At 48.8% G+C, this 25,854-nt stretch overlaps 8 protein-coding genes across 8 annotated transcripts; 4 read left to right on the top strand and 4 right to left on the bottom strand.

Moving 5' to 3' along the window:
- Nucleotides 1–1,672: 1,672 nt before the first annotated feature.
- On the bottom strand, nucleotides 1,673–2,134 carry G6M90_00g107190 (uncharacterized protein; the record flags this gene model as incomplete). The annotated part of the gene is made up of 1 exon (XM_066131719.1): nucleotides 1,673–2,134. The coding sequence occupies one exon, from the start codon at nucleotides 2,132–2,134 to the stop codon at nucleotides 1,673–1,675; it is 462 nt and encodes a 153-aa protein (XP_065987941.1).
- Nucleotides 2,135–3,610: 1,476 nt separating this feature from the next.
- On the bottom strand, nucleotides 3,611–4,813 carry Padi4_1 (Protein-arginine deiminase type-4; the record flags this gene model as incomplete). Its single annotated transcript, XM_014688634.1, has 1 exon — nucleotides 3,611–4,813. One exon carries the CDS (start codon nucleotides 4,811–4,813, stop codon nucleotides 3,611–3,613), a length of 1,203 nt encoding a protein of 400 aa, XP_014544120.1.
- Nucleotides 4,814–4,876: 63 nt separating this feature from the next.
- On the bottom strand, nucleotides 4,877–5,449 carry G6M90_00g107170 (uncharacterized protein; the record flags this gene model as incomplete). Its single annotated transcript, XM_014688635.1, has 1 exon — nucleotides 4,877–5,449. The coding sequence occupies one exon, from the start codon at nucleotides 5,447–5,449 to the stop codon at nucleotides 4,877–4,879; it is 573 nt and encodes a 190-aa protein (XP_014544121.1).
- A 2,205-nt stretch (nucleotides 5,450–7,654) lies between these two features.
- Nucleotides 7,655–8,164, bottom strand: G6M90_00g107160 (uncharacterized protein; the record flags this gene model as incomplete). Its single annotated transcript, XM_014688636.1, has 1 exon — nucleotides 7,655–8,164. The coding sequence occupies one exon, from the start codon at nucleotides 8,162–8,164 to the stop codon at nucleotides 7,655–7,657; it is 510 nt and encodes a 169-aa protein (XP_014544122.1).
- Nucleotides 8,165–10,949: 2,785 nt separating this feature from the next.
- apdG_3 (Acyl-CoA dehydrogenase apdG) lies at nucleotides 10,950–12,469 on the top strand (the record flags this gene model as incomplete). Its single annotated transcript, XM_014688637.1, has 4 exons — nucleotides 10,950–11,282; nucleotides 11,345–11,595; nucleotides 11,651–12,258; nucleotides 12,336–12,469. The coding sequence occupies 4 exons, from the start codon at nucleotides 10,950–10,952 to the stop codon at nucleotides 12,467–12,469; spliced, it is 1,326 nt and encodes a 441-aa protein (XP_014544123.1).
- An 840-nt stretch (nucleotides 12,470–13,309) lies between these two features.
- G6M90_00g107140 (uncharacterized protein) lies at nucleotides 13,310–14,029 on the top strand (the record flags this gene model as incomplete). Its single annotated transcript, XM_014688638.1, has 1 exon — nucleotides 13,310–14,029. The coding sequence occupies one exon, from the start codon at nucleotides 13,310–13,312 to the stop codon at nucleotides 14,027–14,029; it is 720 nt and encodes a 239-aa protein (XP_014544124.1).
- A 6,981-nt stretch (nucleotides 14,030–21,010) lies between these two features.
- Nucleotides 21,011–21,546, top strand: G6M90_00g107130 (uncharacterized protein; the record flags this gene model as incomplete). Its single annotated transcript, XM_014688639.1, has 2 exons — nucleotides 21,011–21,445; nucleotides 21,523–21,546. The coding sequence occupies 2 exons, from the start codon at nucleotides 21,011–21,013 to the stop codon at nucleotides 21,544–21,546; spliced, it is 459 nt and encodes a 152-aa protein (XP_014544125.1).
- A 1,175-nt stretch (nucleotides 21,547–22,721) lies between these two features.
- G6M90_00g107120 (uncharacterized protein) lies at nucleotides 22,722–24,413 on the top strand (the record flags this gene model as incomplete). The annotated part of the gene is made up of 4 exons (XM_066131718.1): nucleotides 22,722–22,775; nucleotides 22,837–23,379; nucleotides 23,438–23,569; nucleotides 23,628–24,413. The coding sequence occupies 4 exons, from the start codon at nucleotides 22,722–22,724 to the stop codon at nucleotides 24,411–24,413; spliced, it is 1,515 nt and encodes a 504-aa protein (XP_065987856.1).
- Between the last annotated feature and the right edge of the window lie 1,441 nt (nucleotides 24,414–25,854).

Genomic DNA, 25,854 nt, shown 5'->3' with positions numbered 1-25,854 from the left:
CATTTGTACAGTCGGACCTGCAATATGCCCTCTCGGAATTTCGGGCGAGGCTTGTTCAATCTTGCGGAGGTGCTTCAAGCCTTATTGACGGTACTGACAACCGTCGTCAATCGAAAATGTTTACACTCAAGGTACTTCCCATGGGTGGGGGCGTAAGAACAGGGACGGTTGCAGAAATGTTGGTGCTATTTGAATGTTAATATAGTGAGAATATGGTCATGGTAATTCGTGTTTAACCTTTATATGAAGCGTTGTCTGCTTCTTCTCAATGGATACTAAAGCCAAGTTACTCGGGTCCGAGTTGAACACTTGAGGTCATATTAGCTGAAAATCCGTCCTTTTGCCCAAAGAAAACGTGGAATATTTCTTGGATAGTTATTTTTACGCAAATGGAAATACAGAACACGCCATTAGCTGATATGGGAAGCGACAGAATTGTAATGCTTACCTCATTGCCAATCGGGCCATCTATTCGGCAACATGGCCCCCAATACTCTATAACTTGAACACTTCCTGATCTTGGTGGCGGCTCTATCCACGGTGTACGTCGTACATTTTGCATAGACCACAGAGATCTGCCAGGTATGGAGCACCCGACGCTGCGGTCATTTCCAGAGGTATTCACTACAGGTAGCGAAACCGTCCTTGTCGAATTGTTTATGCTCTGCCTTTTGATGCAACGGGTGTGGCTCCGGTAATAGCTCACAGCCGGAACCCCTTGCCGGCCAGGCGTTCTTCAATCCTTTCCAGCACTCAAACTTGAAATTTTCTTCATCAAACCCATTCAAGTCGTAGGCGGCGGCTGTACAAGTCTCCAGTGACGAATACACCCGCAACATGAGTGGAAATTTATTGTTGGCGAAAATCTCAACAACAGGCACATCGACAAAGATGCTCACTTGAACATTTTTCCCTGGCAGCAGTCTAAGATTGCCTGCGTCGGCCACCGTTATGCCCAACTGTTGCAGTGACAACCTTGATCGACTTACAACCATCTGTTGTTGTTCAAGGTTAAAAATGAGCCTTGTCACCTCGGAGCAGCCAGGCGACTAGAGCAAGTCAGGGGCAAAGTCTTCTAAACCACACAAATAATAAAACGTCGTTTTCAGCTCGTAGCTCTTCGACTGAAGGGTTTTCAGATCGTGGAGAGAGAAATAGTCTGGAAGCCCTTATCGGAGGGTATCAACCTGCGGCGCCGGCCGAATTCCTAGCGTCTTCGTCACCCCAAACGCGTGATCGATCTGCCATCTTGTGCCTGAACCAGCGGCTTCTTTCCAACCTCGTCCATTCCAGCTGTATCAGGCGGTTCTCTGTGTCTCTGAGGATATGCGCAGCGTGTAAATTGCCATGACCGAGCATGCCGTGCCCGTGAATCGTCAACGTTGGCAGGTTGTGCTTATTTAGTACAAACTTGCCGGATATCCAGAGCAGAGAGTGGCCGTTGTGACGTTTGCTCTCTTCTGTTTCTTCAACGCCAACTATCATGTAGTCCGTCTGACCAATGGTGAAGAAGCCGGCGCATTCAAAGTTTATCCCCCACTTCAAGTTGCTTCGTTTGGAGATGTAGCGGTGTAGTTTAACATCCAAAATAGTGGAAATGTATTCCCCTAAGCTACGTGAAAAAACTAGCAAACTTGTATAGATGAAGCTGGGGACCGCGTTTCCGCTCGCTCTAAGCAAGCATAATGTAATTCTTGTCTTGACGCACATTAAGCAGTTTTAACAAGGATTGCGATTGAATCACGAATGGATCGCGCCATCCTGTGGCTGTAGCCTCTTTAAGGGGGACTGCCAATAACGGATTATTCCGGTGCTTAACCCAAGTCTGTCGAGTTGGCGACTGATTGTGTTTCTCATCCGTTGATGTACGGCTGAGACCAGTGGATTGCCAGGGCGGATACGCTGGTATAGCACAAGTATAGAGTCTCTTCACCGCTACTACTCTTGAAGCGATTGACCCGGAAAATACGCCCGGGGAATCATATGAGGTGCCGTTCCAAATGGTGACTTTGCAGTCCTCCCATGTAACGAGGTCTTTGCTCTTTGCCATGCCCCAGGCGCAGTTGCCCCCTTTGGTGGTGCCCGGGTTCCATTGGTAACAGACGAGGTATGCCTGCGACTCCAGGATGTACATGCCTAGTCAACACTCGATAGACCGGTTGACCCTGTCCACACAATCAAAGTGTACCAAAATAGCTTAGTCTTCTAGTTGGTTAAGCAGAGGTTCGCGCAGACTAACCTCCAGGAAGGTAACCAAGTCAACAATGGCAGCGGGAAATGAGGCACTTGGGGCAACATGGAGAGAGGTTATTGTGACAGGTGGCCAATGGATTTAGGACTTTATCCAGATGTCCTTTAACGCCTTCCCGTAAATGTCAATGTGATGTGAATGTTTAAGGGTGGCTGGGCTCGCCGGGCCAACGTCCAGAAAAAACAGGCCCGTCTATAATGAGCTGCTGTGGGGACAGAGGCAATTTGAGGAAACTCGTTTCTACGTCTACTCGCTAGATTTCAACCATGTCAGGTAATCTCAGCCGCATGACGTAGGGAAGCTCTTGAGGTGGCTTGAAAAGGGGTTCACATACCGGGTCAGACTACAAGTCCTATGAGGAACGAGTCTGTCGAGGCGGCCATCCTCAACAAGTTTACAATAGAAGGATTAGAATGGCAAAGCCTCGACAACAACCTAAACGCACCATTACGGTCTTGAAAAGCTCGTTCTTTGCACTAGTTGTTGGGGCAGTTATCGAAACCCTAACATCGTGGTATGCTAGATATACTAACCTCAACCCCAATACATCAGTCGTCTTCCTCCTGTTTCCCTTCAGCCCATCTGCTCGATTATGTCCGGCAGGATATTTGTGGAATGCGTAAGCCAGAACGTCCAAGTGATATGGCATCACTCTCAACAACCTTATTCCTAGAACATGATCTTTGTGAGGTATGTCAACAACTTGTCCTGTCGGGCTGAACCTGCCACACAGTTACAAGATGGCTACCATCACGGGACCCAAGGCGGAAGGCTCTTACTATTCGTGCAGGAATGTGCTCTTTGGCCGTCTAAGTCTTGAGAAAAACCAAGGACCTTTCACATCAAGGACTGTTATTAGATAAATCGAACTCTGGCTCCAAGCACTTACTAAGCCCTTGTCACAGAAAACGAAATATGCCCAGCTACAACTTTGATAACGTGACAAAAAGTACAACAATCTCATTTTTTTAAAAGTCTTGTCCAGCCCATGAGTCATTGTGATGTTAAACTGCGATTCAGATGCGACAACTGCCAGTTTATAGTCACAATATCTCTCATTTGCACGGTTAGCACTAACCACGTGTCACTAGAGTTCATTGTTCAATGGAAGGTTTGGAGCAAAAGAGTCAATTTTAAAGATAATCTCGGAGGGTGTCAAAGGTCCTTCGTTTTCCAAGAGGAAGGAAAAGAACAGTGACCGCTATATAGACTCCGTATACATGAAAAGAACGTCTGTGCCTGGGGCTCTTCCCCGGCCATGTGCTCAAGTTGTCCGGTGTAGCCAACAGGGCCTTTGTCGGTGAGGACTCTTTGTTGGGCTTCACAGCTGCTGAGCCTTTTCCGTGTAACACAAGATCCCTACCACCACTGCGCCGTCGGGTTACGGAACGTGTTCGTGTAGCAGTGCAAGTCTCCGCTTCCCAAATGTAGTTCCCAATCATCGATGAAATCTATATCGAAGCCTGCTGCGGCGTAGGCTTCCCTCGACATCTTCTCCATGATGTCCTCGCCATCCACGACGGGACCCCACGGCTTGGGCGCTATAAAAACCGAATCGGACAGCGGGACGCCATTGACCTGGCTAGGGAACGCCGAGTTCAGTGGCAAGAACCTGTGGCCGCTGCTGCTGGGGTCCTCTTTCTCTTGAGCATGCAGCCACTTCTTCAGCGAGTCCATTGTGGCGATGACGGCTGGAATCCTCACGACGTCCTCGTCCGCAATGCCAATTTCTTGCTGGAGAGTATTCAGCGCTTGCTTCATCTTCTCCGTGCTGTAGGCAGCAGCCTTCTTGGTGGACTCATCGGCCAAGAATTCGCGGACCGTGGGAACGGTTGAGTTTTGCGCCATGGGCTTGCTGGTCAAGGGCACGTCGCCATGGCCATCTTGGTCCAGCTTGCCAAGCGCTTCATAGCCCATCATTGGATCCAGAATGGCCAGTCGCCAGCCGCGTGATGTCTTGGCGGGTAGGAAGCTGACAATTTCGTCCACATGCTTGACAAAAAGCCACGTCGTGTCAAGTGCTATCGGATCCTGAGTTTCCTGGGCCTGGAGATAGGCCAGCGCTTGAGGTGTCTGCGCGTCTGTAGCGCCAATGACAATCCTGCCCGCGGGGTACTTTTTGCCGTTGAGCGTGTAGGGAGGAATCGACTCGATGTTGCCTCCGGCTTCAAGCGTTCTGTGCTCGAAAAAATCTGGAAACCTGCCAAGGCGGACGGCTCCCATCCCCTCTCGTCGCAGATCCCGGAACAGCAAGATTTCAGTCTGCTCGGCAATGCCAACCTGCACCGGCTTTCCTGTCATGTGGATGCGCAAGGTGATTGGTCCTGATGGCCCGGGGATGCTGGCATAGGCTGGCTCCATGACATCCTGAGCCCAGGTGTAATCTATATCGAGGCGATGCAGCGGCTCCTCGATGCCTGCTTTTTGCATATTCTTCTGGATACCTTGCTCAACTCTCGCCATGGCCTTGGTCATCTGTTCGTCGACAGGCTTTTTGGTAACAAAGACCTTTTCAACGGGTTGAAGGTGATGGTGTGTCAGGACCGGGGCGACGCGTAGCATGACCTTGTCAGACGAGGACCTACTTCCATCCGTCACCTTGAACTCGACCGAAACCCTCTCGTCCTATCTACCTGGGCGTCTGGTATCGCGAGAATCGATACCCAGAGTCAGGCCTTGTCGCAACTTGTCCGCCGGAATCGGCGTGTCATTCTCGAGATACACCCAACGGTCGTTCTCGGGAGGTGGTAGTGGCTTTATGTCGATGAGGTCTTGGAAGTTGAGTTCCTCGATCCTCCCCGGATAATCAAGAAATATGCGGACGTTTTTGCGAGCCACGGGATCACTGATAGAAACAGTTGCCGTGGCAGAGTCGCTAATATTGGGCATGGGCACTGTGCGCATCGGAGCCATGTATTCTGGTGCCCATGGCGTGTTTGTGTAAGCATCATGGCAGGTGTAATCACTCCCGCAATGGCGTCTGGCAACCCCTATATTGGGGAGGAAAAGGGCGCCAGAGGTCTCTGACCATGTATTCTTGCCGTTGCTATCAGTGTTGCCGCTAAGATCGACCGTGCCGTCACGATTGGTATCGACCCGGAGATCAGCTTTGAAGGGGGCCGTCTGCTCTTCTGGGCGGCTCTGAGGAAAAGCTGCCGTGAGAGGTAAGACGAGTGCCAAACAAGCCAGGCCAAACATGTCGGAAAATGAGTGAAAAGTGAATAATAGATGAAGTTGGATTTGATGTTGTCGTTTGACTCGCCTAGTCGTGGCACCAGCAAGACCTTATATACATATTCATTCCGTAAGCTACCGGCTCTTCAGCGTTCCATTCTCCATCTTTCTGATTCTGAGCATGTAGACTTGGTCCTGTGTAACTGGATACGGCATTGCGTATGGATTGTATGGTGTGGGCTCATCCGGACCTAGCAACAGGAAGAAGGGCTTGAATCAGGGCGTACATGAATTCGCCAAGCATGTCAAACGAGTAAATCTAAAGGAGCACAGAGGTGGTATGAAACAGCAGAATGGGTCGTACCAAATGTCCCTTCGACTACTCCGCATCCGACATTGACTGTAGAGAAGACTAATGTGCACCCGTTGACATCTGAAGCAATCCTGACTCGCTCGTATCCCGGTATAGCTGGGTAGGTCCATCCGGAGCTGTGTTTTAGTGTGTCAAGAAGGAGCAGTGTTTTGGTAGTATGCATGACTATTAACCATATTTGGCTAGATAACCAATATTGATACCCTTTAGTTTGTTCCATGAGATTCTGTTCCACATATAAAACTACGGTAATAGGACGGCCTTAATACACGCGTCAAGTAATTTCCGACTCTGTGGGGTTTTTTTGTATAGTGGAATTAAGCCGCCGGGTGCCCTGCTGACTTGAACACGGTAAATGATAGGTGGTAAGAATAAAGGTATCCATGACGATAATAATAAAAAGCTCAAGGAAGAAGAAAGACAGCAGCTAGCGACGGGCGCATGATGTTACATTCATTGTTGTAGCAGCTATAAATAAAGCTATATTTCATTCCTTCCCATGCGTTACAGTATAAAAATATATAGCAGGATGCCTGGTGGCAACAAGGATGTGGCTGTAACACATATACGCGGCTAAACACAGCCCCGAATAGGCCTACGCAGCTTCCATGATGGCCTGATAAAGTTCTTGTGCGATCCGCTCTCGTAGTGTTCGGATCAAAGCCCTTTGTCGTGACCCAAATAAGTCTATACTTTTGGTTCTATGAGAATTCAAGTTGATTTAAATTACCTCCTAAATTTTTTATTTGGAAAATACGATAGGATTTGGAGGTTTGTACCTGACCCACCAAATAGGGTTCTAGTCAAAACGGACCGATTGATGAATCTGGTTCTCAAATCTCGAGGCTGCTGATTCATTCCGCACGTTACTGTCAAAACACTAGCCGATAAGCTGGCATGATCAAATGCCGACGCAACGGTAGTTCCCGGGTGTTCATCACCTAACCCATTATGCTTAGCACCATGAGTCATGTAAGCCCATGTTCATGACACGTCTGCAGTTGGTTTTTCTCTCTCCACTCGTACGTTCCGTGCCTTATTCCCTTATTTCCGGACCAGGGTCCCTGCTAGTCAGTATCGCTCTTTTGGCCGCCGGGGTCAAGCTGGCCTCTTCCGCCCCTGACTGAACGGTTCAAAGTTCAATGTTGCTTTGGACGCCCTCTCCATTCCGTGGATATAGTGACCTCACCGGAGTTCTTGAGCCCTGAATGTAACTGCGCGGGCAGTCACCAGCGAGTCCTTCATTCAAGACTCGTTGCTGGTAGTTATATTTTGATTTTAGGTACAAGGACGTGACTCGAAGATAAACTAGCTTAGATCTCTGTCTCCGCGGTGATACGGGCGCGCAAGCGCGTGTAGTCGTACTGTGCGGTCGCAACAGTCACGATAATTACGAGGTCAGATGACAACGTAAGCCCTTGTTATAGATGTAAGCAAAGCCCTGGGCCGGGCGGGCCAAAATTGAAGGATCAATTTAAATTCGGGCCTTTTAAAGCTGCCGGCATCATTTCCTAGAGCTTCTTATTCTTTTAACAGACTAGCACATAGTTTGTAGCCACACCAGCAGCAACCAGCAAACACCTAGTATTATATGTTATTACGCTTATCAATATTTTTCATAAATACAGTAGCACAACATACTCGGAGACAGTTTTGCACTCTTGAGTCGCCTAGTCCAATTCTATGTGGAACCAGACGACAAAGATGTATTCGACGCAGCACTATATCCTAACGTTGGTCCATGAATCCAGTCCAATTCCAGCCTAACTGGGACTCAAACACAATCCCGGGCGCCAACACGCATATCCGCCGTATGGTGCCCTCCTTGTCTGCCAGCGACTAGGCTCTCGTCCATTTTAACCAAGATTCTTGTCCACCTCCGCCATAATCCGAAGCACCGAGTCGTTGTAGTCCTTGTCCACGCCATCTTCGGTGAATATTTCCCATGAAATTCGCTTCAGATGCTGGGGTCCGTTGTATTCACAACGCATTTGGGGCACCAAGACGTCTGATTTTTCAAGGCGGCCGCTGGGCCCTTGGGAGGAGTACTCGCAGAGTATCCTCAAGGTGCGAAAGGATGCCTCGGTCTCCAGGGCGTGCAGCAGCACCACCCCCTTTTCTTTCGAGCCTTGAATCTCCATTGGCGTCTCGTCTTCACCCGATCCGAAAAATACCCAGGATTTCTTGTTAGCGACGTCTTCGACAGTGACTTTCTGGTAGTATCTCGCATTGGTGTGGCAGGTCACTGTGATTTGCGCGTCCCCGGGAACAGCAAGGGAGAATGGCTGTTCAACCGTGCGGAGGGCCAGCATGTCTGCCGGCACAGACATGGTCTCAAAGATCTGTGTGGTGGTTTGGGTGGTCATTTTGCTCTTGGAAAGACACGGAAATTAAGTCGGGCGAAACTTGGCATGAAGAGAGAGTTAGTTGTTCCTGAAAGAGCAAACAGGAGAGAGGGCATTTTAACAAATACCACGCGGGAAAGCGTGTCTTCCCCATGCCGGTAGAATGCTCACGTACTCACACAACCGGTTATTAGCGGGATAATACAGATGTGGTGCATCACCTTTTTCTTATACGAGGTTGCTTTGCATGTAGCAACAGGAAGCCACTAATGAGACTCTGTTTGCTTGGAACTTCTGCTTCAAAGGCCAGTTGGGCATGAGTGAGGTTGCCGCGGAGGAAGCAGGAATCCGGAAGGGAGAGATGGTGCATATGAGCCCAACACTGTGAGAGCTGCCGTTGGGCGTAGAATGCACTGCGACGCCAAAGTCACGTCTGCGAGGGAGGCCAGTCAGCAGCCATTGGCCGGCCACGTGTAATTGCATCATGTCCTCTTTACCCGGTGTTTCCTCGTATATTTTTTTTGATATATCAACGAGGAAACTACTTGCATGCCAAGAGGTGTAGTTGTGCAGATCCTAACAGGGGGTGCTTGTCGGGCCGGGAAAGTTGCTTCACATGCACGGTCGCGGGTACAGTATGCAACCATGCAAGTTCGGCGGTATCAAGTATATCGAGTAATATTCACCGATATCAAAAGCTGGCGGCCTTGGACAGGTAAATGTATGATTCCCACTGTATTGTTGTTCCACATCTGTCAGTTTGCTTAAGCGATGGCACTACACGACTGCAACCTAGACTCCGGTGACTGGAAATGCATCGTCTAGAAACCTTTCCTGATACTGGAAGCATCTTACCTACTGGACCGAGCAGGTTACATCCAGAACAAGTCATGTTGCCGCAGCCATTTCGCTCTACTCCTACGTATTCCGTGGCTAGATCTCCTCAACATGTGAAAGGGAATGTTGCCCAAGGCCAACGTAGCATTGAGTGTAAATAGGAAGCTCTTGGAACACATAGCCCAGCCCAAATCACGTCATTTGTAACGGTAGCAATGATCAGGTCCAATTGTTTCTGTTCCAGATGCATACCACCATCCAGAATATCGCACATGTGAAGGGGATCAAATGTCACCCTACTCCTGGAGTGAGGTAACACCTGCGCGCAGGCAGCCAACCCAGATCGTCTCCATATTTCCTGGGAGTAACAATGTGCTCGTTGCAGAGTGCATTGCTCGGTGAAATAGCTCAGGTGTAGAGACTGAAGTGGGTTGTAGGACCCCTAAATAGCATTATCACATGAGATGCTAAATATCACCAGATGAAAAAGGTTTCGCTGAAGAGCTCCAAGCATTCACCACAAAAAGGAGCGACTTGAAAAAATATCAGACTCAGACCCAGTTGAGCGAAGTACAAATATGGCCATGAAGGGCTGGCAGGGTCCCTTACCGTCGGACGTGCTCGAGGTTAATTTATAAGCGCACGACCAACGCGAATAATGAAGTATCCGAGTTTAAAAAAGCATAACCGGACAATATGTATTATGGGACGTTTGACGAGACGCAAAGCTCAATGTCGTACGGAATTCTGGTGGAAAGCCGTACGAATATTTGCAGCCCTTCCCGCGAGACAAGTACTGATTGCGATGGGGTGTTTGAGAAACACTCCCAGCCGTAAAGGATGTAGCACGGCGCTTCTATAAGACTGCGCCAGCGCGTAGACAATGCCCCGGTGAGTGAACCGTCATGTGCCCAGGTAGCTAGCTCACTTGCCTATTTTGTCTACACGATCAAACACGGGCGATTTCACAAGGTACTTGGCTATATCATATTGCCCACTTTCTTGAATAATCATGTCTACTCTCAAAGCAATTAGGATAAGATCAAACAATAGCGACGAGTGTCAATTCCTTGAAAGGATTTAACTTCTTACTTGGGGAATGCAAGTGAATCTCTTTTTGCTCACTGCTGACTTCTCGACACCATTTTCAACCGAGACAATGCTAAGACCATGACTCAACTCATGGTTGGCTATATGGCCTTTATTTATGGCTGTCGATACTCAATATACCTAGGGGAAAGAGGCGGGTGGAGGAATTTTGATCCAATTTTGCGTGAGTAGTTGGACTCTGCTACGTAACGATTGTTATTATTACGAAAAGCAAACATTTCTATTGCTTCGTAATTACATCCACTTGTATTCCTTTAACGGTGCTTCAAGACACAAACTCTAGTAAACTGCATTCGTTAGAAACGCGCTGTTTATTTAATATGTTTATAGGAAAAGGATCTTTTTAGTAAACTTGAATTGCACCTCCCCTTGTCCCTCTCGTGGTTGAGATAGGAACGCATACACACTTCTCGCAGTTTGCAACTTGGGAGTGGCCCCATTCAGTTATCATCATGAATGGCTTTATTTTTTCCTATATAACCTCCTGTAGTGGGCATAGGTCCGTGCAAGTTTGAAGCCCGGGCGTCACAAGGGGAAATCTTGCAATCAATTACTTCAGTTAGTCACGCACCCTATACGTGCCACTTCTTATAAAACAGAGCAAGCCGTGTGCACATGTCTCGCTCTTCTCAGCCCCTTGCAGCAACCAACGCGGGGCAAGAATGGCCGGCTCCTCGGCTCGATTTGATTTGGAGGCGGCCGGGAAGTGGAGCCGCCAAGTGCGGGGAGACCGGCTTAGCCTCGGCCAACTCGAGCCGCATGTTGTCAAATGTCTGGTTATATGTAAGGCTGACTGCAACCGCGCGACCAATCCGAACCACTTCCCCCCCATCACGTCAAGAAACACTTCCATCTCAACATGGCGGATAATCTAGAGAACCCCGTCCCCTTTTCCGAGCCGCCCTACCTGTGTGGCCTCCCTTCCCCGTACTACACAGAGTCACATCGCCAGTTCCAAAAGGCCTGCCGCCGGTTCCTATGGGACAACTTGCTCAGCAACGCCGCCGAGTGGGAAAAGGAAGGGACCGTTCCTGAGCATGTCTTTGCGACCTTCTGCAAGAGCGGCATGCTGCTGCCCAATATGCCGGCCCCGCTGCCCGTAGAATGGCTCAAGGATCTCGGAATCCACGACATCCTGGGCGTCAAGGTCGAGGAGTGGGACTATCTGCACACGGGAATCTACTGCGACGAGGTGCGTCTACACTGCTCGAGGACGATGCTCACGGAGCGCCATGTGACTGATGATGATGGCAGCTGGCCCGCTCCGGCCTAGCCGGCCCAGGAGCCTCGCTGACAGCCGGCTTCGCCTTTGGAATCCCGCCCATTGTCAAATGGGGCAGCAAAGAGCTCAAGCAACGCTTCCTCCCCGATTTCCTCACCGGCAGAAAACGCACGTGCATTGCCATCACGGAACCCGACGCGGGCAGCGACGTGGCCAACATCACCACCACGGCGGAGAAGACCGCCGACGGCAAGCACTACATCATCAACGGAGCAAAGAAATGGTAAACCCTCGGCAGCAAATGCAATCCCGCTCAAGTCCCATCTAACATGGCCCAGGATCACGAACGGCATCTGGTCCGACTACACCACCATGGCGGTGCGCACGGGGGGGCCAGGACGCGCCGGGCTCTCCGTCATCATCGTCCCGCTCAAGGGATACCCCGGCGTGACGATGCGCCGCCTCCCCGTCGGCGGCCAAAAGGCCGGCGGCACCACCTACATCGAGCTCGACAACGTCAAGGTCCCCGTGGAGAACCTCCTCGGCAGAGAGGGCGACGGCCTGCGCATCATCCTCACAAACTTCAACCACGAGCGTCTCATCATCGCCGTGGGCGTCACGCGCCAGGCCCGGACCGCGCTCGCCGCCGCCTTTGAGTACTGCCTCAAGCGGGATGCCTTTGGCAAAAAGCTCATGGACCAACCTGTTGTGCGGCACCGGCTGGCCAAGGCCGGCGCCGAGCTGGAGACGATGAACGCCTGGACGGAGCAGCTCCTCTATCAGCTGTGCCACCTCTCGTCGCAGGAGGCCGACTTGAAACTGGGCGGCATCACGGCCCTGGCCAAGGCCAAGTCTGCCATGGTCTTGAACGAGTGCGCTCAGGTGGCCGTTTTGCTGTTTGGTGGCAACGGGTTTACGGCCTCGGGACAGGGGGCATTAGTTGAGGGTAAGTTTTTGCTTTTTGCCATGTCGTGGCCGTGTACAGTTTTGTAGTGCCGGATTACTGACCAGACTGCTTGACAGCTATTTACCGAGATGTTCCTGGTGCTCGGATTCCCGGCGGCTCGGAGGATGTGCTTTTGGACTTGGCCGTGCGCCAACTCGTCAAGATTTATCAGTTTGGAGGGGCGGCTGCATTGAAGGGCGCCAAAATATAGATTTCTGTTGCGATGCAAACAGCACTTGTAAAAGTAGTACTATACAATACGTTTTTTCTCTGAGATGTAGTAAAACGAGTAGACGATTTTTGTTTTTCTGCCCGACTTTTAGTGCTTGTTGGTGTAAAGGGAGGTGTTGTTCAAATGTTTTGAGTAGCGTGTAGATGAACCCAAGGGTTTTTGCCTAATACAGGTAATGGCAATAAAACTATCCATAAAGGAATAAAGACGTTAATATAAGAGATCAAAAAAGGCCGACTATAACTCTATCCTCCAAGTATGCATGGTTCCCCTCATACACAATACTAAGTGGATTGCTAGCCTCTAGAAATACGCCTAGCTTTTTAGGTATCTAGCTATTCTATAAAGGTCTCTGCTGAGCCACACTATCTGAAGCAAATCAAGTGTGTTCCTTGGTGTCTGTGGACAGCATGCCTCTGTAGAAGGTTGACTAGCGCAACCTTGTTGGCCACGCGAGACTCTACATATGCAATAGAACATGGCGGACCATATTAAACTCTCGCCCAACACCATTTTCGAGCTATTGTCGTTGGCTAGCCGAAACTTTGCATCTACCAGCCACGAGTGGCAGTAGCGGACGTGGTAGTAGCCGATTCTGAGTGAACCTTGGGAAAGCAACCCAGGCTTTGTCAACTATAAGTATCACGCATCACTTGGCAATTTACACATTTTCCGTGCCCAGCATCCCAGTCTCTTTCCGGGCCTTTGACTTGCCCAAAAACAACCACGGACCTTCTTTTAATTGTTTATAAACTCAGAAAGCCCTTCAGACCTACCTCCTCAAGTGCCCGTGCCCGAGTCACCTAACTGCGGTACAAGATGCCTCTGCGATTTCGAGCGTGGCTGCGAGCCAACTCGACCACCGAGACCTCAAAGACATGGGAGACATCTGGGACAGACACCAAAATTGCTCCCACGCCTTCTACACCACGTTCACCGCCGCCGCCGTATGAAGCATGCATATTTCAAGGAGCCACAGCACCACCCGTTGTGTCTCCGCCACCCATCAGCGACCAAGCGACGCTTCCCCTTCTCCGAGCCAACAACCTAAGGCGTCAAGACGAGACACGGATTCTGAAAATCCTCGACCATGTCCTGAAACACGCAAACGACGGCCTGGCGCGGCGTGGTGACAATGGCAAAACCGCCGCGGCCATCGCAGATGCCGTCCAGGAAGGCTCCATTGCTGCTGCCGTGACCGTCCGCAAGACCTTCACCGAGACAAGATCGGGGAAGCTCGACAACGACGTCAGTGAGGGCTGCCGCAAAGTAGCCGACGCAGTCATTGCCGCGACCGCCGCAACATTGGTGGCGAACAGGCTGAGCACGGCCGGCATTGCCGCCGATTGCATCAGCTTCGCGGCCCAGATGGCTGCGAAGAACAAGAAGGGCGAGCTGGTTCCGTTAGCCGTCGCCAATCAACTTGGATTCACGGCCGCGGGTGTGGCTGCAGCCATTAGTGCCCGCATTATCACCGGCAATCTGTGTCTCGGCGACATCCCTCTACCGTCGCGGTCCCAACTTCTGCTAGAGACTTGAGATCATGGGGATAATGCACGTTGCAGACCAGTCTGGTTCCTTCCCCACCTTGTGGCTACTTTGACAGCTGGTACCTGCCAGCTGGCCCCTATTAGACTAGACTTACATTAATTAGGGCAGGAATAATGCGAATGAATAAAATTTATTCTTTCACGTAATGCGTCAGGCATGTTCTCCTGTTCTTCTCCTCCGCGCCCTTCCACGTTTTTCATGTCTTCCCTTCCACCTGTGGACTTGGTGCTATCCCATGCCTCTGCCCTTTTCTGGCCAGGAAATTGATCACGCTCTCCTCACCTTCTTACGTGGATGTAATTCCAGTGCAACTACATACAATTCCCTACAAGAACCCTCTCCCTCAGCACATGCCTCTTGGCTCTTCATTCTGTAACCACTTGACTTTTATCGGCCAAAGACCCATGTCCTCACCACGATTGTGACTCTTCCACAGAGCTCGCCTGAACCCGCTCAAGCTTCTTGACGGCTGCCAATGGGTTGTCTATCCATTCTTTCACACGGAAATGGCCCGTTACACAAGGGCTACAATCACGGGACCTAGGCAAAGTCCCCCAGCGACTTCTCGTCTTCAAAGAGGTCTTCTGTCAATGAGACCCCGAAGAAAACCAAGGACCCGTGATACCAAAGACCGTTATTAGACGGATTGAGCTATTGGCTCCAAGCCCTCTCTTAAGCCCTTGTCACACATTCTCTCGATAGAGAAATTTGCAACGCAATCAGTCGTCTGCTATAAAGGTGGGCATCTATCTTGGTTCCCTCCCTTAAGCGGTTATATTTTGGCGCTGACACAGTGAAAGATCTCAGTCTTCAGTTCCAGCCCTCACCCCATCTTCAACATCGACATCTGCCCGAGAACCACCAAGCCAAACAGGCGAGCCTGACAAGTCGAACTCCATTTTATACACCATACTCTTCGGTGCTACGAGTGGCCATTATATATACATGGAGGGAACAGCTGTGCCCAAGCTTTCTACCAGGTCATGTGTTCAGTCGGTGTAACTTCGAGGTCCTTTGTTGGCGATGCCCCTTTACTGGGCTTTGTCGTTGTTGGGTTCTAGCCGTATAACAACTAGAGTAGACCTGCTGGACTCCTGGTGAGATTGACGCCATCCTTATTCAGACAACGACAACAATGTGTTGGTGTCGAAAGACTACATAATGGCGTCAGCGCCAAGACATTGGGAGTGGGCTATGCACATCACAGGCACGATTGTGAGCATGGACGTCAAATGCACCAAAAAGAAAAGACGGCCCGGAGGGCATTAATTTAGGGTAAGAATATTGATCCAAAAAATTCCAAAAAATTAAACCTCCTCAAACTGAAACACCCCCAAGGCCCCCGGCCCAAACCGCTCCCCGCCCCCTCCTCCCCCTCGTCCTCCCCAGACGGCACCCGCTAGGGAGGTGCCCCCACGGCCCCGACTATAATCTTGACGCCGGTCAAGATGCCCACCACCGTGGCGACGATCGGGGACATTTTGTCCCATATTGTTGGGGTCGAAGCCCTGGGCACAGTCATCGTTATCGTCGTTGTTGTCGTCGTCGTCATCGTCGTCTTCTTCTTCTTTTTTTTTCTAAAAAAAACGGTCAGTGTGCGTGTGTGCGTGTGTGCGTGTGAGTGGGAGGGGGAGAGAGAGTCGGTTTCTCTGGTCTCGAGGGGAAAAGGTAGTAATATATATAGGAGTAGCCAAAGATCCGATAATAAAACCTGCCCCTTCCCCAAGAATTATCAAGTCAAAAAGTGTCTTCGCGATGCTGGTGGTATGACTACTCTGACGCCGCCAGAGTCTCGCCTTCGACGTGGTGGCATTCCTTATAGTCAGATGTATAGTCTCACGAAGGAGATCATAGATGCAGCCCGCACGTATCCATTTCAAAACTCCAATCTACGACACCTGGCGTTGGATTCTCAGCTCCGCAATGGCGTGCTGAGCATTTGTGGTAAGGCAACGTCGGGCAACCCCACTCTTTAGCTTGCTAAGTTGTCGCATGTGACAGTCCAAGTGTCGCTTTAACTTTATGAATATGAAGGGTATTTATTGGATTAAATAGAATACTACGTTACATTCATGAATTGCCAAAGAGTTTTGATGCTTTGCGTACAAGGTCAGACGTCTCAGGCTTAATCCGTCTGGCTCTGCGACAAACACTTTGTCCCTGCTTCGTAACAAAAGCCATGGTGTGAAGATATTTTTCGCACATACATGTTTCACTTGATTAAAAAACAAGCAAATGACTCGCGTTTTGGCTTCCTTTTCCACCTGCTACCTTGGTCCTTTTTAAATCGTTGCTCTTGTCCGTTTCCTCTCTGATTTGGGTCCTGCATCAAACAGCTTTTGGTTCATGGGACGAGCCCCCTGTGCGATATAACCATCCAGGTCTCTGAGTTATATTTTGGTTGCTCCCTGGTAAGCCGTAGAAAGGCACAGTAGGTGGTACCATTGGTATGCAGGCCGCCGCCACTTGTTTGGTTCATGGAGTCCTAGCGCAAAGCGCGAAGATATCACACCAAGATTAACCAATGATTGATATTGAACAAAGCAATCTTGATTTCTGTGTCAGTTTCCAGGCCGAAATTTGTCTCGATATCGCTTGGAATTCATGCGGCAGTTTCGATGGCTCGTATCGCTACTCGCTTGAGTCCCCAAGTTTTATAGGCGAACACTTGGTAAGGGTGATTAAACTGTCGGTGCCGTAATACATTCTCAGACCAGTTATAGTGGCTCCTGCTTTTACAATGTAGTCCCAACATTGCTGGCCGACTTTTGGAGAAGAGGGGGAAGAAGAAAGAGGGGGCACTACCCGATTTTTGAATAAGTATTTTCCTAGTATCCGGTAAATCACACTATCACGGTAAAGTCTCCTTTAAATTGGTATTAACCGCTCATCATATGCTGAAAGGCGCATTCGCGATAAATTTACTTTCTTCTTGATCAGCAAGAACAACAAGCAATCTCTAAAACTAATTAGGTTAGTTATAGTTGTTTTTTGCAGTGACAAGGTAAAATCGTTGAAGCCGCGTGGGCGGCTTCGCTGATTTGACGGTACAAGGGCACGACCTCGGTCGGGTGCGACTTGGACGAAGTGATTGTTCACAAGGAGAGTACCCGTCTGTGAGTAAGTGGACAAGCCACGTAGTCTGGGTCAAAATTACGGGACACCTTCATAATACCGGGACAGCCTCACCCGCACTTTTGTATGTAAATTGGTTGCGAGGCCCAGTAACCATGATGATCTAAAATAAGGGGCATCAGGGTCTCGTCATCTTCGCAAGGTGTTTGCAGCGTTTTCCACTTTTTTTTATAGCTGGAAATTCACCCCGCTGTATCCAAATAACATACACAATGAGGGCTTCGCCTTCATCATCATTAAGAATAGGTCTTTGGCTTAGAAATGCCATGCTTCTTGGTTCAAGTGCCTTAGCAACTGGATCAACGGCTGATTTACTGGCCCAGCAGTTCGCAGCGGCTTGCCGAATCGACACTACGCGTTGCGGTGCATCGGGTGCGAAGCTCATGACGAAAAGGGTGAATTTCGAACCCTCGGTATGTGTTGGTATTCGCGTTTGGTGTGGAAAAACGCATGCAAATGGATCGTGGCGGAGTGGTCGACCCAGATTAGGTGGCCTGTCCACTTAGCCGCAGACGGCACCTGCGGTAATTTGAACCAAATTTGGTGGTTTTTGCAGGGGTATAGCTATATATGCGGCTTCTATTCTGCCAAAAGGGTTCTGTTCACGTCATTTATCCTGGTTTCCCAGCCCGCTTGATTTCTTATTCGGATGATTTTGTGTCATGCAGCAATTACGTCGAGTCTGCCTGTTCAATCAAGAGAGGCATACTTATCGGACAGATGGTGATCATATTCTACGTATGGGCAACCCTACGAATTGGGCTGCCTAAAGACACGAGGCTCCAAAGCACCGAATAGTACTATTCAATATCATGCTGTTCCCGCTTTACGAAGTTGCCTCGGCATGGAATCCCATCCTGCAGTTGTTGTAAGGGAACGGCCCCACTTTAGGGCTTAGATAGCTTGAGTCAGAACTTCCTTTGGAAGCTCTTACTCTCCTTGTGAACAATCGCTTTATCCAAGTCGCACTCGACCTTGTTGGTGTCCTTGTACGGTCACAGTTGTATGCAGTTGTTGACCGACCCGCACTCTAGCCATTTCACCCATGAAACGACTCGAACACAGACTCGACCTTCAGCTTTTGCGCTAGTTTTGGAGTCTGAGCCGTGGCTAGCGTCATTGTTGATAGATTGTTCCAGGGTTTTCTCAAGATATTCTCCTCGTTTTGGGCCATTTCCGTCGTAAAAAATGGATACTGTTTGGCGCCTATTAGCTCCACAGTGGAGACCCAAGTTCGGCTTATGCCACCACACTGGGAATAGGCACAATGTTAGAATCAGGAGCTTAATTTTGATTGGATACGTGCGTTTCATGATTTCCTTACAGATTAGCAACGGCAATTTCACGAAATAGAGATAAATACTGTCGGTAAGCTATCCGCATTTTCGTTTATACGCTCTGCATAGTTCCTGTACATGTGCACTCAGCTTACAATAAGTTCTCAACGGATAACTGCTGGCGAACTCTTCTTCTCTTCTTCCCGCGGGCCTTGTTTCTTTTACACAATTTTACACAAGATGATACCCCCATCCTGGAAAGGCTATGTAGCATCTCCAACTGATGCCTTGATCCTTGTCGAGGCTAGTCTACGTGGATTGCTTTTACATGTCCCTCGGCCAGTTCATTGGTCAGAGTATAATAATATTATCCAGGACGGTAATATTTTTATTTACGAAGAGTATTCATCTGGTATTAAAACCTGGAGTGACGGACTGGATTGGGTTTATTGCCAAGGTAAATTATTGCTATGCAAGATTTCAGCTTCTTTAATATAAACCTTTTCCGCATATTGCAGTAATAATCTCAACGAAGAACAGAATAAGTCTTTTTATTTATATATTAGGCTAGCTAAACTGATATTTTCCCTTCCAGATCTTAGCCAGCATGCGGCCAGTCAGGTTTTAAAGAAAACATTTAGAGTCGCCTATCGTGGTATTATTCACTATATTATCAGTTACGTCAAAGTTATAGACGCTGTCTCGGGTCTATTTTGCACTCCGTCGGAAGACCATCTTCTTGGAACTATTATCCCTCGACGCGAACTTATAGAACAGCTCGACTCTAAAACTTTCTCTATTATAGGTGCGCTTTCTACTAGTGCTACCTACGGGCAAACAGGTCTAACAGCAAGCAGTGTACAAGGAAATTTGAGAAGTTTAAGGAATAGTAAGGTATTTTTGCTTTTTACTTTTTACCTCTTTCTTCTTAGAAAACCCAAAGGCTTCTTCTATAATTTATATATAATTATATATATAAAGCTAAATAATTATTATCGCCTTAAATACTCTCAACCAACTCGTGCAGAGCCACAAACACTAAGGGGAAGCATGTCTCTAGTAGATCGAACCTCCCAGGCTACTTATTCAATCGAGAGAAACAAGGCCATTGAAACCATTTGTGTTTCTTGCGAAAGTATCTCTTTTTTGAAGAGTTACTGGACTAACACCAATCTTGTTTTGATATCTCAATAATTGGGGCCTCAAACTGAACTTTGGCCTGGTATTATTCAGGATTCTTAAACCGTTTGCAGCTAGCATATGCCTTATTATAGGTCCAAACGTCGACTTTGTAACGGGTCAAGCCGCTTGAACGGCGGCTGTGCCGCCTATCACCAACTCCCCTAGCAGGTTGATTTTAGAAGCTTTTATAGAGGTATATTAGGAAGATATAAAGTGTTATTATTATATAAACTTCTCTTTTTTTTAATAGTAAACAGCTTAAGGACTAGCTAGTTGAATCAACTCGCTAGAGGCCTTTCAGACTTCACTTTCGTCGCCAACTAGTTCGTCGGACGTAATGCGCAATAATCAGCACTTAATTACGAACTTGACATTTGTATAGTCACAAACCTCCAGATTGCTAAGTATCGTCGCGGGCTATGCCTAGGGCTGTGGACACAGGCTCTGCCGGGCCGAAGCCTCGGACGCCACAGCAGCCTAACATTGTGTAATTAGATCGGTTTTGCCTAAGCCGCCACACGACGAGCCTCGAGAATATTTTCCTCCTTTCTTCGTTATCTTAGATAGACAATAGTACAGCACCTATATAGTGAAGAAATACTGGCCCAGCTTCTCACGTCATCGAATCGAATAGCAACGTGGGGCATTCCACTTGATAGATTTGTTACATGTTTATGCCTGTCTTAGAAAAAAAAAACCACCACCGACAGCACCACCATCGCGCTTAAGGATTAAACGTGTTGGCGGCACACACCACCGCAGCACTATTACGCTTGCGATTGGTTGTTGGACAAGCCAAACAGCGATGGTGCAACCGGCATGCTCCCATTATTGCCTACAGTGTAAATGTATAAATGTACTTTGCAATAACTTTATTTGTGGTTTCGGTTCAACGTTACATTTCAGGCCGACCTTGCCGTCCTGGTACTCATTTCAATCCGAGATGGAACTTCCCGGTGGATGACTCCGTGTGTTTCACTCTCCAGAGCTTTACTCAATGTATCGATAGCGTTGTCACTCTATGATAAAGTAACTAAATCGCAACTGTCTTTGCGTTACAAAACTTATCTAAATCTTGTTGCTATGAAACATCATGCAAATGCACAGGTACGGATGCTAATCCTCAAATTATCTGTATAATATGGAATATCGAAGTCTATTATGCCTGAGACTTAGTGCCTCAAATACTTAAATATCCCAAGCGGCATGTTCACGCAAGTTTGAAAGGATTGGTATCCTATGTCTTTAAATACTAGCTAGAGAAAATCTTCTGCTTAAAGAAACTATAATTTTTAGTCTTTAAAATGTCTTGTGCCCTCGGATATAAGTTACAAATAACTGTTTGGTCTGAGAGGTCGCTTTAATATTGACAAGCATGGTTGATGATTACGTTCAGCTACAGTCAATCTCATCGCTGTTGATTGACTATGAGAGAGCATTCGACTCTTTTCAGATTACCAAAAAGTTAGATCTGACTCTGCCTTTTATCAGCGACTTCCTGGAGAACAAGAGCTGTAACACAGTGCTGGCAACTCCAGGAAGGTCAAACTTCGGTCTTGAAGCTGACTCGAACATTCCACCCAGTATGCCCAAGTCTGAGTTAGCCTGTATATTCGGTTACGATGGGGCTTCTACCGAGATTACTATTTCAACTCCAGAATGTGTTCTCAACTGCAACAAAACTATTCGGATGGGAGATAATCAGGAACAGAAATCGATTAAAGGGTGCGAACCTGCGATGATCGACCTTGGACATAGCAGTTGGGACAGCCCAACAGCACGCTCGCATGAGACTATTTTCGTACCAGAGGTAAAGCAGACACTGGCCGGATGCAACCTTCCCTCTGGATATAGTTCCCTCTGACACCACATACTAACCCCTCACAGGAGTTAAAACACATGACCAAGTAGGGGAAGCCGGTGTGCCAAAGAAGGCCTACCATTGGCTCAATATCGGCGACGTCAGCTCTGCAGCTCCCCGCCCCCGTCCTCGGGCAAATGCACTCCGAAACAATTTCCCGTTTCCGACAGGGGTCACCATCATACTCAATACTATCGCGATGGTAGTGTGGAGCTGCCAGACAACGCAGCCAATAAGAGGGCGGTGCAACTTGAGATAGCCGAGTTAACCCGATTGGCCACGCGCGCCTTGGCCATCGAAAGCAAGAGCCGGCGCATGAATGTCGAAATGCTTGTGTGGCAAAGGGCCCGCGGTCGGGCGAAAGAGATGTTAAAAATCGTTACATGCTACAGCGGCCGCATTGCCACACCGCCAGAGGGGCTTTGTCCAGCTCACGGACATGCTACTTTGCGAAGCGGCCCTGGCACAAACAGGTATTTGACACAGGAGGATTTTGACGTGTCTCTCGTAGAAGCGGCGGGCACTGGGTCTATGGACCCTGTCAAGCTCCTCGTGGAGAGGGTTCGAGTGATGGCTCTTGGCGCCGATTGACCCGCATCGCTCCCCAGAGGGCTTTTGCATAAAACGGAACTGCAGGTAAAAGTATTCTGTAATGCGCTACGTGAAGCTTAGTATGGCTCTCCACGTTGCCGCGTACGCAGTAAGCTTACGTGGGGAAAAGAAAAGAGGGGGAGCGGCCGTCGATTTGGCGCGAATCGCAAACTTTGTGCGAGGCGCGTTCAGACTGACTAAGAAATGGTGAACTTCAGAAGTTGCAGGCATGTTATCGTCTTCGTCTCAAGGGGCGGGAAGAGCGTCGGGGTGACGGCGCATCTCTGAAGCCGGCAGATTTGACCAGATTCTTTCCTTGTCTGGGCAGTGCGCCATGCTCGCCTCTACGTTCGGGTCTGAAGTAACCAGTTGGGTGTACACTGTACATACAGTATGGCAACAGTATTGAGTTCTGAACTCAACGTCACCTGACGAGGCTGGGGAGTCGGGACCGGCGGAATCTCTTCCCGGTGCAGATCACTTAGTAAGCAGGGTCGCGAGCCCCCCGGCATTAGTCTGCAGTATCCACAAGCCTTCAATCGTCTTTTCTACCCATGGACACGTCGCGCGTCACAACCCTTCCGACCACCACAACGTTGGCAATAATTTGATTGCATCTCATCGCGAATACATCATGAAGATTAGACAGCGCACAATCTGTCATACGTGTAGAGCAAGGAAGCTTGCTGTATGTTATCCTCTATTCAATCCCCGTCGCAGACAGCCTTGGACTGACGCGCCGGTTTTAGTGCGACGGACGATCGCCATCCTGTTCCCAGTGTCTTAAAAGCAGCCGCGAGTGTGGTGGATATCAATATGGCTTGATATTCGCGGAACCACAGACTACGGGCCGAAGGACAGCCGGGAGAAAACGAATTACATTGTCCGAAGTCGCCGTTGAGCCTCGTCTGCCCACTCCGGGCATTGGCCAACCTCTCTCCTGGCCGATGAATGACATTCTGTCGATGGTCGTTCAAAACTTTATACCCCGGCGCGATGAAACGAATGCAAAGAGCCAGGGTCTCACAGCTCCATCCAGAGTATGTGGCTCTTGGATTGAAGTGGTACCAGACCTCAAGACGTCCGGACCAAACGGTCACGCACTCACGGCTTCTATCAAGGCATTTGCAGTTGCCATGACAACTTGCAGAAGGCCTCTTGGAGCCCCTATTGTTGATGCCTTGGCGGCGCACGGAACTGCTCTCAGTTCCCTTCAACAAGCCTTGACAAGAGGTCGGAATGAAGGCCCGGATGAGCTTTCAGCCGCAATCATGTTTTTATTCTTATCCGAGGTATGATGACCATGGATATACGGTACCTACATGGACTCGTGCTTACTGTCGCCCAAAGATAATGGTGCCTGCATGCGGTAGTTACGGAGCTCACATTGGGGGAATTTCGCGTCTGATGCTATCCCGAGGACCAGCTTATTACGCCAACGGCACATCCCATAGAATCTTTATAGGGTGTCGCCCTTCACAGGTTAGTTTTTACACGCCAATCTTGTATCGTTTGGGCATGAAGCTGATATTTCCAACAGATTATATGTTTTATATTATACCGCAGGGCGTGTTTTCTGGAGGCAGCTGAGTGGTGCACGATTCCCTTTCAAACCTCACCGGCGGAGCCTCTCCAGGAGCTGATGTCCATAGGGGCGTGCATACCGTCACTGCTCCAAGCTATAGACCAGCTGGAGGCTACTTCAAAGCACGACCATTTTTCCGCTTGCATCGACAAGCTTTTGGATATCATACGGCGACTGGACGGCTGGCGTTACTCATACTCGGCAAACTTGAGTTCCACGTATGGGCGTGATTTTGTAGCACCTCCTACGTCGGAGGATATCTGGTACCCGGATATTACTGTAGCCAACAGCCTGACTCACTACTGGGCTTTTTGGATCATATGTGCGGTATACGCCATCCAACTGGATTCCGGCGGCATTTGGTCAGGGCGATTAGGCGAAGCAAATGTAGTACAGCAAGAAGCCATCAGATCAAAGTCAAATTTGATAATGAGGAGCGTTGAATACCTTACTCAAAAAAAAATGAAACTATTCGGCGCGACCTCCCTGGGCCTTCCGGGCAAGGTTGCATATGAATACTCTCAGCAAGCCGGTGATTTGAATTCCGCGACTTTTTCCAACAAAGTCATCAAAAATATCAGCGAGAAGGGGTATTCCTATCTCAATGCGTTTATCCAATCCGACTTCAAGATATTGCCTCTGTCCACCCCGAGACACCAGAATGGCGACCAACGAGGGAGAACAATCAGCAACTCAACCGCGTTACAATTGAAGGCCCAAGAAGAACGGGAAATCAGATGATGCGCATTTTTCCTCCTGGTTTTAACCAGCGAATCTTATCCCTGGCACTGTCTGTCTCGAAAACTTTGGCGGCTTGTGAACCGTGTTCCGAGAAGTGGCCCCAGCTATCGCAGTGCATGAGGATGCCAACCTTGGGGTTGATATCGCTAATCAGGCGAATAGCTTGCGTACTGTCCATTGTTATTTGCAGTGGCGGGTCGGATACGGTTGTCCTTGATTGGCGCGGGCTCTTTGATGTACACCATGTCACCAGAGAAGTTTTTCCATTCATCTGGCCAAAATCCGGACTATACGAAACCAACCTAATATATTCTCCCCCAGGCAAGTGTTAACAAGGAGTAGCTAGCACTTTAAGGTATACGCCGCTAATGCTTAATATAGTTATCTCCTAAGATAATATTGCACGAATACCGGGATAGGGCACGACCTTTTTAGCGCTATTGAGAGTAGTAAGCACTTGTGTAACGGCTTAGGTTCCCAAGGGATAAACTAGTCGTAGTTTATGTTGGCAGAGATACTGGGGGGTCAGTCTGAGCGATTAGTTATTATATTGGTGATAGGTTGTAGACCGTAACCAGGTGATCAGAGTTGAAGAGTTATAAGTAAAGCTTAGGTCAATATAATGATTATATTAAAAGCTAAGCAACTTACACATGGACATGTTAGTCTGGGTTATCCGTTCAACAGTCGATGATGCTATTTATCAAGTCTGGGCACATAAGTGTCCAACAACCAAGTAACTTGACTTGGTTGGCTGTAATTGCTTGATGCTTGTCTGCCGAGTACGGCAAGAACGCTCTGTCAATGAAGCAAAGCAACCTGCTTCTACTACTCGACTACAGTGGCAGATTGGGTGCACTGTTTTACAGCTCCCATGTCAAGTCTGGCCCAGGGATAACAAGAACGCTGGCGCATCATCTTCATTTGACGAATCATGCAGCCTGCTTCCCCGCTGTATACGAGAGATGGCAGTTGCATTATACGCGTGGATAATTCCGGCAAAGGTAATGAACGGTGCGAGTCAAGCGGGATGCTAACAAGGTCAAGGTGGCATGTGGTATAAGCATAGAAATCCCCGTAGCCCCTAATATTATGCTCCGCGTTGATGCTAACTGGTTATTTAGTGATTTGGATGAAAAATTTCGTTAGTTTGTCTTGGGCCACATAAAACTCATGCAGTGTAGTAAGGACTTGCAACTAGAAAATGTCAATTGTGCTTCTTGCTGGGGTTTGTCCACGATATACATGCACCAGGGGATGGCACATTATGCCTTGCGACGCACTGAACCATACCAAACAGCAAAACGCAGGTACACCACAGTAGTCCAAATGGTACCAAGAAGACGGACAGAGGAGGACGTTTCAGTTTCTGGGCATATTCGTGAGTCTACCAAACAGAATTAGGCATATTGTCGACACACCGTCACCTGCGTGGCTCGGC

This window comes from Metarhizium brunneum, chromosome 7 (assembly GCF_013426205.1).
Source record: "Metarhizium brunneum chromosome 7, complete sequence".
Lineage (NCBI taxonomy): Eukaryota > Fungi > Ascomycota > Sordariomycetes > Hypocreales > Clavicipitaceae > Metarhizium > Metarhizium brunneum.
The sequence above is the reverse complement of the archived record's forward strand: the minus strand, read 5'-3'. Positions and strand labels throughout refer to the sequence as shown.